The sequence below is a fragment of the Protopterus annectens genome, chromosome 8.part0 (genome assembly GCF_019279795.1).
Source record: "Protopterus annectens isolate FY-2018-M chromosome 8.part0, PAN1.0, whole genome shotgun sequence".
In the NCBI taxonomy this organism is placed as follows: Eukaryota; Metazoa; Chordata; order Ceratodontiformes; family Protopteridae; genus Protopterus; species Protopterus annectens.
In genome coordinates this window covers 1,808,158,499-1,808,175,314 of record NC_056741.1, presented here as the reverse complement: position 1 = coordinate 1,808,175,314, position 16,816 = coordinate 1,808,158,499, and the positions used below count along the sequence as shown (strand labels likewise).

The following is a 16,816-nucleotide window of genomic DNA, read 5'->3' as shown; positions in this document are numbered from 1 at the left end:
TCACACATTCGGTATTATGTAGATTGCTGCCTATGTGGAAGTTCATGGGTACAGAGTTTTTACCAAAGGGGATGAAACTGCACTCTTTGGCATTGAGCTTGAGGCCATGGCTCTGACACCAGGCATCTTTCTCAGTGAGGCCCTTCTGTAGGATGTCCACATCATTTGGGGACTTGACTATGGCTCCTAGTTTGCAGTCATCTGCGAAATTTGTCAGCCAGAGGCCTTCTGTGTTAGCCTGTACTTCAGAGAAGTAGATACCAAACAGGAGAGGTCCCAGGATGGAACCCTGTGGCACTCCACTTGTCACTGCCTTGAGGTCAGATTTGGAGTCTGCAACTTTTACAGTGTGGGTTCTGTCAGTGAGCCAGTTGGCAACCCATCTTGTGACGTAGGGATTTATACCTAGTTTAGTGAGTTTAGCTATAATTCCAGAATGGGGGATGGTGTCGAAAGCCTTGGTGAGGTCAAGATAGGCTGTGTGAACCACCTTACTCTCATCCACGGCTTTGATGACTGCCTCAAAGAAGTCGATCAGGTTCAGGAGGCATGATCTGCCTTTCACAAACCCGAACTGGGTGGGATCATCAGGCTAATAGGTCGATAGTTCCCGGGATCAGTGGTGGCTCCCCCTTTGTGAGTGGGATAACTGTTGCTGTGCACCATTCAGTGGGTACAAAGCCAGATGCGAGGCTATTACTGATCATGGTTCTTAAGTGGGGAGCCAGTTCATTCTGAAGTTCGTGTAAAAAGCAGCCTGGGATGTTGTCCGGTCCCATGGATGCTGTGTTTTTGGCTTTAGAGAGTGCATTTTTTACCTGCATAATTGTGATTACAGGGACTCTGCATTCTTCCTGTATAGATATGGGCCCTTTAGGGGGTGAGAGGGGGCTAAAGTTAGCACTGAACCGATCTGCCAGGATGTTGGCAATATCAGTTAGTTCTGTAATTTTCGTGCCTTTGTGCTGTAACTCAGAGCAGATCTGGGTGTTGCCATCTAGATTCTTGACATAGCTATAGAATGCTTTGTGGTTGTCCTTGGATTTAGTGGAGATTTTGTTTTCGTAGCTAGCTTTGGAGGATCTTATAAGGGATCTCACCTTCTTACTGAGGCTGACCAGGGAGCTCCTCAACTCATGGGATTTTACTCTCTTTTGCAACAATTTCTTCCTTCTGTTGTACAGTTTGTTTATGGAGGGGATCACCAGATTGGCTTCCTTTTTTTGGAGGATAGCATCTTCGTTCTGTTTGAGATAGCACGATTCATGCACTCATGTAAGTGCTTATAGAGTGCATTTGTGTAGGATTCAGCAGTTGCAACTGTATTGTCCATCTGCATGGGTGTCAAAGTTCACTACTTCTGTCTTAAGAAGCATGAAGTTTGCTTTGGAGAAATTTTTTACTGTGGTTTCCTGTGGTTTTACTTTGAAAATCAAATATCTACACACCCTCATGAAGCTGCAGTATCCAGTACGACTAACAATAGCCCTTGTTTGAATGACACTATTAACGAAATTAATGTAGAGGCTGCTTTTTCTTTGCGGTTTGTGACTATGTTTAATCATAATTCACATCAGATTAGGGGAATCCTTCAAAAAAACTGGCATCTCGTTTCTAGTAATGCCCTCTTACTAGAAAAACTAGGACCTTGTCCTAAAGTGGTGTATAAAATAGGTGTTAATATCAAAGAATTACTGCAAAGGAACTTTGATTCACACTGTTTCAACAGACAGAAGGGCACATTTGTTTGTGGTACCTGTAATTGGTGCAAAATGCTTAAAATTGGAAGTACATTTAGTATCAGGAACACAAAATATGAAATCAGATTCAAGATGAATTGTGAGACTAAATCCATTGTCTATACTGCATTCTGTGTCTGTTGTCCGGCTTTTTATGTCGGTAAAACCGATAGGAAATTCCGTGAACGCATTTATCAACACAATTACGCTATTCGACATAGTAAATGTGAGAATGCGTTAGCCAAACATATAGTACACAACCCAGGACATAGTTTTCTTTTTATGGCAGTGGATCACATTCCACCAAGTATTCGAGGTGGACCCACCTCTTTATTACTTGAAAATCGTGAACTTGAATGGCAGTTGAAACTAGATGCATTTAATTCCCCAGGATTAAATGAAAACTGTAATATTTCATCAATTTTAAAATATAAAGCTTTTTTGAGATAAATTTCAAGATAAAATGTATTTTTTAGAAGACACAATTATATGTATCTATTTGCTCGATACTTTTTAACATATATATCTAATACAATATTAAATATGTATGGTATTAACCTACTTGTATTATTTTGGTAGATGTTCTAATGTTGACTATTTAATTATACTCATCTTTATATTGGATTGACTAGTATATTTTTGATAGGATAGATATTTAACACTCATTATAAATAAATACACATTTTTAGTAATATTTTAAAATGACATCAGTTGGATGCTTTTTTGTGAAAATGTTATATATTCTTTAACATTTGTAATGTATAGTGTTGTAACACATATATATACATATTATTTGTAGGAAGTGACGTAATTAGATATTTTGTATCTTGCTATTTAAATGGTTTGGCACCTTTTCAACTGTTTTCTCTGAGGAAGCTACTTTGTTTTTAGTGGCGAAAATGCTACAGTATTTTTATAAATAAACCAGCGTTAAGATATCTACTTGGTCTCCTTTACTTTCATTATTCCCAGTATGGCGCACAGAAGAGAAGCAAATTTATCCAAGCAATCAGGGAATGTTGAGAAGCAGGTGTGAGATTCAAGTTGCTGTATCCAGCTGTATTCAGAATATTCTTTTTTCCTGAAGGATCAAAGACATTTGTTGATGCAGAACAGGCTAAGAAAGATATAAAAAGCTTATCCAACAAAAGGTGGGCCAGCAAGCAGAATGGTCCTCTGTTTCTCATTCTTCTAACAACAACCTTCAAACAAAGACTTTGCCAGTGAAACTAATTCTAATGTTCCAAAGGAAAACAGTTAGGCACTTAAGAGACCAAGAAAAAAAAAAAAAAAAAAAGAAAAAGGATAGGAGCTGACTAGCAGAAACAGGACTACTTTGGACTCAAACCAGAGCCTGGTGATGGGAGATGGAGGTGATCTGGAAGAAGACCAGCAACACTGAAATTAATGAATAAATGGGAGGCTATAAGACATCACACACATTTGTGAATTGCAGCTTTGCAAGAAAAAGAGGCTGAGGAAGACTGAAATTTTGTTTACTTTGTTAAACGTGGGTGGACTGTAAAGCATATACCTCACTTTATGTCATTGATCTTTAGAAGGACACTAAATGGAAAACTGGAAGTAGAACAATGTTATTATTATTCGTAAAAAAATATTTCATGATGCAAATGGTATATTACATTGTTAAGCAGTTTTGTATAGTGTGCAGTCAGATTATTTTAAATGTGTGTGGGAGGTCTTTTCACTGCCTGTTGTACATATCAAAGATATTAAAGTAAACAAGTATTTTTTTCTCAATTATAAGATATATACACTTTGCTCTGTAATAAGATAGGACAAGGAAGGCTGGTCAAAACCAAGATTAAGTTAATATAATGTGATCTTGGGCTGCTGCTGTGAGGTGTAAAAGTGAACTGATTATAACGTATGTAGAAGTTGGCTATAATTTCCTTTGTTTTTACAAAGGTGGATGCTTGGATTGATGCCCTTGGCTTGAACTAGGAACAGTTTTTTAAGCAAACAGGCTTAAACAATACAACAAAATGATGAAAGACAATAACAAGTCCAAGTTTCCTGAATCTGCAAAGTTACTAACTTTTTTTTCAATTAAATATGCTCTCAGTGAGAGACGTGAAGTCTGCCACTGAAGGGCGTTGGCTAGGACAACTTTGTACTCTGTTCTGAAAGTTCTTAGCTGTTTTTACTTCTCACAGCTGAGTACTTTTACTTGGAAAGGAGATGTCCACAGGTGCATGCAATTATTCTTGAGAGTTTAGAGCACTCTTTGTTGAGAGAAATCCAAAATTTAATGGTATACTGTCAAGCAATTCAGTGAAAAATAAAGTATGAAATTGAAAGAACTGAATAAGAAATAGTAGCCTCCCCAGAATCCTTAATACTTCAATGCATTTTATAGAGCAGTACACAGTTTAGTATTATTTAAAGATAGTCAGTGAATTTTTTCTTAGAAGTAAAAATTAATGTTTTCTGAAAGCATGCAACATGTTACTGACATGTGGGAAATACAAATAAGAATAGTGCAGACAGCAATCACAATAAATGGAAACACAAGCTGTAACATACTTTAACATGCGTACATTTAATTTTAGATTAGGTAATGTCAGTGGGTGCAGTCATTGATTTGGGGCAATTTTTTCCTATCTGGAGGTTTAAATTTCATTTGTTGAAAATATACACCATTTTGTGTGTTTTTCTAAGTTAATAGGGAACGGGGAGGGGGATTCTGAAAATGTATTTAATTTATTGTTTGAAGATTTTCATTATAGCAAAAAGTCTTGAAAATATGACATAGGTTCAAACAGTTGTATCAAACAGCAGCCTGCCAAACAATGTATGCAGGTAAAATTAAAGTTGGAAATACATATTAAAAAAACGGTCATGTATAATGGGAGAAGTAATAATTTTGTATTGTATGGCTACTCTGTCCACATTATCTCAGAATGTAAACTGCCTTACAGGTAAAGAAAGAAAGTGAATAAAAATTACAAAACATACTGAATTATATTAAGAAATGTAGGGTTCAAACAGAAATGTTGCAGAAGAGATATTTGGATATAAATGAGCAAGTGAATTTGACAATGAAAGGATTTCAGAATTGATATTCAGCAGAATATCAGGGACAAAGGAAAAGGAGAGTAATAATATTGAATGCTAGAAGGGCTCCAAGAGTGATAGAAGAGGAAGAAAAATACAATAACAGTAGATTTGTGGTAGTAAGGGGCTATTGGCAAGAGAGATACATTATGCTGGCATGTATTTATATTCAATCAAAGCTATTATTGTGGAGCTTAAGAACATTTTTGGAGACATAATCAGCTTTCAGCATGGAATATTTATGGGTAAGGACTGGAACCTAAGTGAGAATGTATTCAGGAGACCAAGAAGGGGAAAACAATAACAAAAGAGGATAGATTTCTAAAGAAAGTTATGAAAATATTACGTGTGGAAGATGCAAATTTAGTAGAAGGTACTCAAGACTGAATGTGCATATTATTCTCTGAGGTACAATAGCTATATATTCACAGGAACATGTGTATTTAATTGAAAGCTTTCACACTTAATTATTTCAGACTGTATACCAATAAAAATACAGGGCAATGAAGGAAAAATGACACACTGGTGCTTTCCTACTTATTTGCTTAGAAGAGAGAATATATGGAATGGGTAATGGAAATTATTACAGGGTTATTAGGGAAGACAGAAATTTCTTCAGGAGGGATAGCTAGTGAATGGCATAACATGAAAATGGAGAGTTTAAAATAAAAGATAAAGACACATGGGTAAGCTATGGTAGCTGTACTACCCAAGGAGGGTAAAGACCAACTACACCCAGCTTCATATAGACCCATTTCAATTTTAAATCATGATTATACAGTGTTTATGTATATACTAGCTAAGACAATAGCAAAAGCATTGCCAGATTTGAAAGATACAGTTTTGTGAAAGGGGGAAAACATTTGATAACATTTCTAGAACACCGATGAGCCACAGAGAAGCAGTATGCAAGAAAATATTGCAGTCATTGCATGTAGAAAAATCATTTAATGCAAGCTGGGAATTTATGAGGAGGGTAACAGAAGCATTTGCATTCTTCATTCCCCGATACAATAAAAGGATTAATTAGGAGGATATATGAAGGATCAAAGAAAACATTTAAGCTGGGAATTTTCTTCTCCAATAAGCTGTGTTTTAACTGACAAATCAGGTAGGGTGCCCTCTTTCCCCTTTGTTATTTGCTTTATGTGCAAAGCTACTTGGCAAAGAAAATAAGATAATCAGAAATCAAGGACATAATTGGCAAGGTAATTAAGAAATGTTGGCTTAATTTGCAATGATATTATTTTGCTTTTAAATCCAGGAATGGACATTTTGGTATTGTGGAGCATTCTGAGATGATTTCGAGCCTTTTCTGGATACAAAATTAATGAAGATAAAATAAAGGCTACAACAGAAAATTATGTACTCACACATGAATTGGTACAGCAATAGCCATAATCATGGGGACACATTAATATGAAATATTTAGGTGTATGGATTATAAAGGATTCGGTTATGGCAGCTAAGGATACATGGAAGAGACTAAACACAAAGTAATACAAAAACTAAAAAAACTGAAAGCTCTTTATTATTATGGATAAAGATAGTAAAATACAAACAGTGAAAATGTTTTTAATGCCTTTAGTTTTATATACAGGCCAGGCATATTTTTATTAATGGTATAAGATCTCGACAATAATTAATAAAGAGTTGAAGGAAATTATTTAGGAAGGGAAGGGGTGAGTTAAGTGGGATAAACTGATCCTCCCCATAGACCGTGGTGGTGTATGGATTATAAAGGATTCAGTTATGGCAGCTAAGGATACATGGAAGAGACTAAACACAAAGTAATACAAAAACTAAAAAAACTGAAAGCTCTTTATTATTATGAATAAAGACAGTAAAATACAAACAGTGAAAATGTTTTTAATGCCTTTAGTTTTATATACAGGCCAGGCATATTTTTATTAATGGTATAAGATCTCGACAATAATTAATAAAGAGTTGAAGGAAATTATTTAGGAAGGGAAGGGGTGAGTTAAGTTGGATAAACTGATCCTCCCCATAGACCGTGGTGGTTTAAGATTACCTGATTTGCATTGATATTTTAGAGCTCAGTAGTTAAGGTTCATATACATAACACAAGCAAGAGATTATAAATCAAAGTGGAAAGGGATGCTAATGAATCAAGGAGGAAGTTCAAGAAATAAGGAGAGAGTAGGAATTTGGATGCAGAGCTTTAAAGAGAATAACAGCCACTATATACATTAGAAGAATTTCTGAACTTTTATTAATATAAGATGGAGAAAGGAGATTTTGCCAACAGGGATGAATGCAAGCAGGAGTACAGAAAATAGGCATGAGGGGGCTGGAATTTACTAAAAAACTTGCAAAGGAACCAAGGCATTGGAAGTAAATTACTACAGAGGGAAAATAATAGAGTGGGACGAGGCCAAGCATTTACTTGGGCTGCGGTAGAGATGACCTTCCCTACCAGGGATTAATATCAGACTATTGCCAAAGAGAATGAGACAGGGAAGTCCAGACTGACACAGATGGAGTTTTTAGTTGAGTCCAGAGCAGAAAATGCTGTTAAAAATGGATATTTAGTAAGGCATATAAAATACTGCATTACAGCTATTAGAATCAATCAGAGGAGGTCAGAGGGAAGCAGCTTCTCTAACGATAAAAAAGCTGCTAGAAAAAAAAAGTCATCCAGGAGGTACCCCCCCCAAGACCAGAGAGGGTCCGGAACTAATTCAAGATTCCTCTTTGGTGCCAAAAAAGACAGGGGACTTGAGACCAATTTTGGATCTCAGCAAACAAAATGTATTTGTTCAGTAGACAAAGTTCTGGATGGTCATGGTTCAGTCCATTCTGCCATTTGTGCTCAAGGATGACTGGATGTGCTCAATAGATCTTCAAAACGCATACTATCACAAAGATGGACAGGCACTCCAGAAGATACTGAAGCTTCCATCTGGAAGCCAGTCATTATCAGTTCAAAGCACTGCCCTTTGGTCTCACCACAGTCACCAGGGTGTTCACCAAATGCATGGCAGTGTTAGCAGCTCACCTGAGACTGCTGGATTTTGATCTCCTTCAACCCAAGGCCACAGTGACCACTGATGCCTCTCAGCTCAGGTTGGGGGGGGGGGCGGTCATTTCCTGGGAAGAACAGTCCAAGGCACATGGTTTCCCGAAGATGTCAAGATGCATATTAATGTCCTAGAGATGAGCGCTGTCCTCCTAGTGTTACAGGAGTTTCAAGACACTCGCCCAAGTGGGACTATTGCAATCCAGACAGACAATACTGCAGTAGTATGGTACATCAACAAAAAGGGGGGAACCAGACCTTACCCTCTTTGCCAAGAAGCTATGAAAGTATGGCAATGGGTGAACTCTTCTATTCACTTTCAGACAGCAATGCACATCCTGGGGAAATTCAACGTGATTGGAGAAAAGGTAAGCAGGTCCATTCTGATGCCTCATGAGTGGTCTCGCAATATCAGCTTGGCAGAGACAATATTCCATCAATGGGGTCAACCATGTTGCGATTTATATGCCTCTCCCCTCAGCAACAAATGCACCAAGTTCTTTAACCTGATCCCCCCCACTGTGCGAATCACTGAGAGATACTCTACTACTTACTTGGCCCTCTGATCTTCTCTATTCCTATCTGCAGTTACCCCTCATCTTAAAATTTTGACAGAAAGCATCCTGATTGAAGAGAATGGTTATCCTCAGTGCCCCTTACTGGCCTCATCAGATTTAGTTTCTCTTTATCTGTCCTTATCTTCTACATCCACCTTGGATTCTGGACACCATCCCAGACCTCCTGTCTCATCCGACAGACATGACATACCCAGACTTAACAGGCCTCAAGCTGACCATATGGTTTCTCCAGTTTCATCGATTGCTTGACAGCCCAGGCTCTCCTCCCCCTTCCATCACATTTTGTTATTTTCTCATAAAGCTTCCACCAGAAAGATTTACAAGAGTAAATGGAAAAGATTTGTTCTTTGGGCCTTAAGCAAAAATTAGATCCCTTTTCAGCACAGATTTCAATTGTCCTTGACTTTTTGGCCACGATTTTCAATGAAGTGATAGTTCCTCAACTAAGTACAATTAGCAGCCATTTCCAACTTTCATCTGGAAGTAAATAATTCTACTTTAGCTTCCTGTAAACTTTGCAAAGCCTTTCTAAGGGAAGCCTTTTTACTTAGACCTTCTTTAAAGGATCCTACCCCTCCTTGGAATTTAAACATCGTACTTCAGGCTTTGAGTCAACCCCCATTTGAACCTTTGGCTACATCCGATTTGAAATTTTTTTACCTGTAAAACTGTTTTCTTAGTTGCTACTACATCTGCCAGAACAGTGTCAGAACTTCAAGCATTGTCCTGTAAGCCCCCTTATTTAGTTTTTCACAAGGTTTTTCTACAGACTAATCCTTCCTTTTTACCAAAATTGGTTTCTGTGCCCAGTATTCATCAGGTCATTAATCTTCCGGTGTTGTTTCCAAATTTTCAGACAAAGGTAAGTATCTGTTAGATGTGCACAGATAATTACGTTTCTAACTTCACAGAACTAAGGATCTAAGAAAGTCTGAACAATTGTTTGTTTCCTTTTCTGATTCAAAACTTGGCAAACTTGTATCTAATGTTACTCAGGCCAAATGGTAAACAAAAGTAATAGAATCTGTTAATCAAAAAGTGGGCTTACCCCTGCCAAAATCTCCGAGAGCCTAGTCCAGCAGGTCTATGGCAACTTCATCAGCCTTTTTGTCCAGAACTTCCTTGGATGATATTTGTGCATCTGCAACATGGGCTAATCCTCATACCTTTATTGCTTATTACAAATTGGACTTGGTCTCTAGGGGAAGAGCAGCCTTTGACTTGGCAGTGCACCGGAATATCCTTCCTTAGAGTCCTCCTGGGATTTAGGTAGCTGAGGACGCTGTCCCAACAGTTGAGGAATGACTGAAATGGACATCAGATTAATAAGTTATGTACTCACCATAACGTTCCATCTGTGTTGTCCATTTTCATTCTTCCTCAACTTCCTACCCACACATCCCCTCCTTTTTCTATTTCTGGAAAGACCGAAGAGTTTTGGAGGAACCTCTGTTCTTTGTTTGAGCTCCAGTTTCCATTCTTTTCTTATTTGCCACTGTTCTGTTAGTCATACGGGCAACAAACTAGATCTGAGGTATGTCAGGTTGGTGGGGAATCATGGATAAAAGGAGAAGCTTGAGAGTTGAAGAATTCTGTGATCTGGAAAAAGCAGTCGAGTTGGATCTAAAGGTCGGATCCGAACCCAAGAGTTAAGGAATGAATGAAATGGATAACATCAGATTACCATATTATGACTATCCAAAGGGAGAAAAACACAGCAAGGAAAGAGAGAAGTAGTAATCATATTTCACAGAGGTCTTAAGACAACTACAGAGAAAGTAAAAGTAGGATGGGTAGATAGATCATCTGGAAGGAAACAATGGATGGCGCATACATGAAAACAGGAAATATATGCACCAAACAGGGTGAAGAAGGACTCTACAAGAACTTTTATGCAAACTGGGCACAAACAAAAAGAGATGGAATACAGACAGTGGGGGGACTACAATGTCACCACAGAACTCAATAAAGACAGGCTGAATGGAAAGAGGGAGGGAGGGAATATAACAAACAGATGGTAGAAGGGAGGGTGGTTGGACATATTAGGGGAGTGTTTTCCAAATGAGAGGGAATACATTTTGGTACAAGCAAGTAGGTTAATCAGGGTCTTAAGGAAGGAAAACCCAATGGAAATAATAGGAGAGATCCAAATACAGTAGTAATACATACCAGATCATGTGGCAGTGAGACTTAAGGTAAGTATGTAGGAACAGACAACAATCAGAAGGGAGTGGAGATGGGTTAGCTATAAATGGAAAAAGACAGAGGACAAGGAACACTTTAAAGACTAATAAAAGAGTCAGTACAGGACAATATCAAATACAGGGCAAACAGCAAGAATGACTGAATCAATGTCATTGTCAGGAGAAAACTGCAAAGTCATCAGAGAACTGGAAAAAGACAGGTTGCATGGAAGGATGGAGTATAACAGACAGTATAAGAACAAGCCCAAGGAATGAAAGAGAAAGGGTGGCTGGACATATGGTGGGAAAGTTTTCCCAATCATAGGGAATACACCTTCACAAGAAACATTTTTGTACAGGGAAGTAGATTAGGCAAGGTCTTTGGGAAGGAAAACCTAATAGACTTAATGGAAGAGATCCAAATACAGGAGATACACATTTCAGATCATGCGGCAGAAAGACTTAAGGCAAGTATGTAGAAACAGAAAACTATCAGAAGGGAAGGGAATGGAGGTGGGCAAGATATAAATGGAACAAAACAGAGGACAATGAAACACTACAAAAACTAATAAAGGAGTCAGGACATGACAATATCAACTACAGGGGCAAAAATGGAAGAATGACTGGATCAAGGTCACTGTCAAAGGAAAACTGATACTGCAGAAAAGAAGAGTGTTTGAGGAACTGGAGACTGAAAGAGAGAGAGTTAGAAGGTCGTTTAGAAGGAAGGTAAAACAATTTTAATTAGAAAGAAAGTACTACAGATCAGAGAAAAAGTAATAAGAATGGAATGGAGGAAGAAATTCAACAATGGTACTGGTGGGACTAATGGTGGATAGTGGGAAAGGCACAAGGGAAAGAGCTAGCCAAGACACACAAAAAAGCAGGCAGACAGACGTATGGAAAATAAAGGGGGGAGATGGAGGATATTTAGAAGACAGCAAGCTAACGAAGGATTCAAGGAGTACTAAAGGGAGATTTACAAAGAAGAAGAAGAGATTGAAGTCTCAGAATATAAATGAGGAAAAGTGTAGAGGGATATATGCTGACTGAATGCAGAGGTGGTAAGGAAGACATCTTTAATTTATTACTTCAGAGAATTAATCATTCAATACAGAGACTTTTGTGGAGGGGAAGATCTATCAGTAAAAGTCAAATCTAAAGTAAACATATGGTTACCTCCCAGTGCTCTTGTTGTATTTTTGTCATTTTCATTACTACACAAATAGTCCTGTCAAACTGAGAAATTTCTCTTCTGTTTAACATTTTATCAGTCATGAGTAAATCTCCTATAGAGTTAAACCCTTGTACTACTGTGTCAGACTGTAACCCATTTCACATCATAGTAACCTCACAGTATAAATAGTGAGCTGGATCCACAAGGAATAAAAGTGCAACATGCATATTACCAGGGACATCTTTGTCATTTTAAACATGTGATTCCACAGCATTAATATTCTCCTTATTATCTTTTTTCACAGTTTTCTTGAGGCAATACATCATACATCAGACAGCTTACCTTTCTTTAGTTTTTTTGCACATTCAGAGCGATATTTGCTTTTTATTTGATACATCCCAGTTTTTGTCTTTTCTCCATACTAAGGAATGAAACTAAGATTTATCTGTCCAATTATGGTGTTTTATTTATAGGTCTGAATTTTTATCAGGTAGCGAACAATCATTTGACCTAACAGCAACATGGATTTGTTCTGAGGGGAACTTAACTAAATAAATGGAAGTTAAAGTACTGTATAATAACTTTTTGTATGCTATATTACCAGACTGTCAGCAGTACAATTATATTAGAGCAAGAAAAATGCTGTACCGCTAGAGTTATATGAAAAATAACTGGTCTGGATGACAGTTTGCATTAAATCCAGTTTCCACTGATCTACATGACTACTGACTATTCCTTTTATAGTAATGACCATAAATACATTTCATCTAAGATGTAATTACATCAGAAGTAAAAATCCTACATATTTCTGCTAAATAGGAAAAGCTTTTTATCACTGGATTGTCACTGTCCCACCACCGCATTTAGATTCACATGCAGTATACTATTCTGTATGGGCTTTTACATCTGGAATTAGAACAAAAGCGTCAGCATCATGGAAAAAAACTATCCCACTTCAGAAAATAAAGATATCTTCACAAAACTAAGAAATTTAGCTAAAAAAAACAATTAACCATCATAAGGCCAACCTCCTGACTTCCACTCAAACCTCAACCCTCTATAAACAAAAGTAGGTCTAGAAACTTATTAACATTGCATGAAGAACCTCTCTCAAGGACTCCCTGAAAAATGGCACCATTTCCACATTATCTGGTCACTCCCCCAAGATAATTTACTAGAGTTTTCCAATCTCAGAAGTCTCAACCCCTCACACAACCACCCACCATTAGAAATATATATTCTCACTGACTACCATTTTATTTCAAAGCCATAACCACCACACACATTTAAAGAAAATATCAACAGGATCTCATCAGATGTGCCCACCCGTGAAGGGATAGTCTCCATCCATGGTTCATCTCCCTGTATAAAGACCACATAATTAACTCACTTAAACATCTCTATAACATCTGTTTTGTTAAAGGAACTATGCCCCAACAATGGAAAATTAGACCTATTCCAAAATGTCCCTCCCATCCCCTACTCTGCCACTGACTTCAGACTAATATCAATTCTCCCAACCTTTGGAAAAAATTACAGTGACTAATCTATAACCACCTCACCCCTAACTTCAAACATATAAAATCGCATCTTCCTTTCAGCATAACTTTTGGTCAGGGCATAGCAGATCAGACACAATTTATACACTGACAGCATCCTTCAGAATATGGAAAGAGGGAACCTCACAGAAAATGTATTCACTGAGATGACTAAGGCATTTAATACCGGAGACCATTCATTGTTACATGACTCCATACTAAAGCTATGTGTTAGCCCTAAGCAACACAGTGGTTTAACAATTTCCTATCTTAAACATTTTTCACAGTATAACTTTGCTCCATTGCCTCTTTACTCAACAAAGGTGTCTCTCAAGGTCCATACCTTCCCAATACTATGCTCCCCATATAAATTAACAAACTTCCCTCAGACCTCCCCATCCTCCTCATTCTACTTTATGCAGACAATATAGCTATCTAAAGGTCAGGCCCCTCATCTAGCATCACCTCAGACCTCTACCAAACAGATGTCACAAACAATAATCAATGTTTCACCAACATATACTTCTATATAAAAAAAGAAAGAAAATAAATTATGCTGTTCAGAACACTAAAAGATTATGAAAAAACACTCCTCCAATCAGTGCCTGGAAAACCCAATATCAAAGAAATTCTTGAAAACTTCCAGGTTTACAGATGTCTAGTTCTGTAGTTAAACAACTTTTTAAACTTCCAAAATTACATCAAAGTAACCAAAGCAAAAGCAAGCAAACATCTATTCTGGAACAGGAAAATTTTTCACTACCTGTCCCCACCAAGGCAGAACAACTATAAGCAAGGTGTCCTCCTGCAATAGCTAGGATATGCTCTTCCCTTAATTTACTTCACCTTGGAGGAGAGCCTCTTTCTACTCCAATCCATTCTAACAATATATGCATGTTTATAACACTGACTCCTAACAGTCAACCAAATAACTGTAAATGTTAACAGTATTTCAAATATGTACTCACACTTGCCAAAGTCAAGTGGCTTCCCATCCCACAAAGACTAACCTTCCTTCTTGGTTCAATGCTATTCAAAATCATCAACTTAGAATCCGTCCCCTTCTTTTCCAGCAGACCTGTAGCAGGACATGGATCATACAACATCTGATCTCTTTCCACCTCCACCCCATCCTCCTTACCCCAAAGACCAAACTAAGACTAACACAGCATTTCTTCATTTGTCATTACCCCCCAAAATCTCGGAAGCCATCCCAAAATATATAACTGACACTCTCTCATTCCTCATATTTTATGAGCAAGCAAAATGTAAATTTCTCAAAACAGGTAATGTTATGGTAATGTTATGTAGCTCTTTTAGCTTAGAAAAAGAACTTCAGAGCTCCTACAGAGTAATATTGTAACACTGAAACACTACTTGCTCTTTCTTTTACAATGTTTCAACCTTTTATTACACAATTTGTGCATTGTGAAATTTTCTACTTCACTTTTATCTTTTTAAAAATGTTTTTTGCCTGTCTACAAATGCCTTTGCTAAATTCTCATCTATGGTACACAGAATTCTCTCATAACATTGTTAGCACTTGTTTTTTATGTAGTTGTGTTAATTGTGTATTTTTTTCTTCTGTAATTTTACATCTTGGTTGATCCTAAACAGTGTCTATATGGATCAGTGTTCTACCTCTGTTTAACTAACTAACTAACTAACTAACTAACTAACTAACTAACTAAATGAATGGATGAATGAATGAATGAATGAATGAATGAATAAATACATCACTTGAGTGCATTCTGTAGTTGTAAAGCATGACAAATTATTTTGAAAATTTTGAATTTGGTTATATTTTGCACAGTACCACTAATAGTTTTGCGCAGCCATATGAGTGCTCTGTTTTCTGCCATTTTTTCACATGTTTTGCATGCTTGAAGCATGGCAAACTAAGCATATGTCTAAATTATATCATTACTTTATTATGAAATAAGAACCAAAAATAATATTCTTCTCTTAAAAAGTGATATCTTCTGTCATTTTATATTAGAAAAATATACATATTTCACTACTTCTGACAAACATGTACAAATCTGAGATTCAGTTTTCCTGATTATTTTACAGCTATTTGATCCTTATAATAAGCAGTACATGACTGACAGTGCAGGGGTCTTAGAACTGTCTTGAAGTGGAGAAATAGTGTCATTTGAAGTTAGGGTCAAATTCAGTCCAGAACAGTTATCTGAAATTAAAGAAAAACTACAACATTTGGTAACAGTAACTTGGAAAAGTAGCCTCAGAGCTGTTTTTTTTTTTATAATAAATGGCAATAAAAGGGGTGCAATCTTACCAGAAGCTGCATGTTATACATATCAGACAAAAATGATCTACATTTGTATAAAATAAGCTCTTTCCAATAATCTTACACATGTGATGTATGTTACTTTACACAGCTAATCATGATACACATTAATTTCTACATTCAGCTATGCACCTACGCAGCTTTTACAAAAGCAGTTGACTTAAAATATCTCTATATTCACTGCTCTATCAATTATCAGTGGATTCTGTTAGGTTACAACTAAAAATGGACAGTGCTCAGTGGAAAATGTCTGTTAGAGGTACACATGTTGTATAATTTTGTATTCTACATTTATTGTGCAATAACTTTCTTGTCTATACCTGCTATGCATTTCTTTCATTATCATTTTATTTTGTAACAAGGTTGAGATGTCCTAGTGGTCCTGTTCACCTAGCAAATAAATAAAAACAAACAAACTAGTTCGACAAAGCTGTGGTATACCTTCTTTTCATTCGGTTTGAGAGTCATACCAGGTGGATCCAATAAAAAAGTAGCTGCCTTCTGATCATACTGGAAACAGAATGAAATTTCAGCATCCATGGGAGATTTGTTTACAATCTGTAACTTTTCCATGTTCTCTGGGTATTTTCCCTCCTTATACCTGTAGTAACAAAGGAATGTAAACATATCAGACGGTGCTGAATTGAACTTTTCTGCTCTATCAGTTAAGAAAATACTTTTATTAATGAAAAATTAAGACATACCCTAAAAAAATTTTTTTTTTAACTCAATATCAGAACATGCTTAATAGCAACAGTTTGCTGAGATGGGAAATGACAATATAAAATATAACTGCCTTTTTAAATCTTTTTAAGGTAGATGGTCCCTGGAACATTTTTCATCCACAACTCAGGCTGATGATGGATCACATCATTTATTCATCACGCTCATTTATTCAGAGCTTTCTTATGCCTGACATGGACACCTGTGAATACAAGACTTGGATTGCTTCTAAAATCATCTGGCCTACAAAGCTGATATAAGTATATGTTTTGTACTTTTAACTATTTCAGTGATATTTAACACTTCTGTGCTGCATTTATTTATTTGGTTGAATGTATCACTATTTTTAGCCTGCACTTTGTTAAAGAAACTCCACCCATTTGTTGCTGTACTGCTCTTAGGTTGTTTTAACAATATTCTGATATTTCCTAGCCTCCTCTGATACTGCA

At 36.9% G+C, this 16,816-nt stretch overlaps 1 protein-coding gene across 1 annotated transcript in view; it reads right to left on the bottom strand.

Moving 5' to 3' along the window:
• Positions 1-16,816, bottom strand: part of HYDIN (HYDIN axonemal central pair apparatus protein) — a 6,673,197-nt gene that overhangs the window by 2,418,772 nt on the left and 4,237,609 nt on the right. Inside the window, exon 50 of the mRNA XM_044079523.1 lies at positions 16,086-16,245. Coding sequence (XP_043935458.1) covers positions 16,086-16,245 — 160 coding nt within the window. The remainder of the gene's footprint in view (positions 1-16,085; positions 16,246-16,816) is intronic.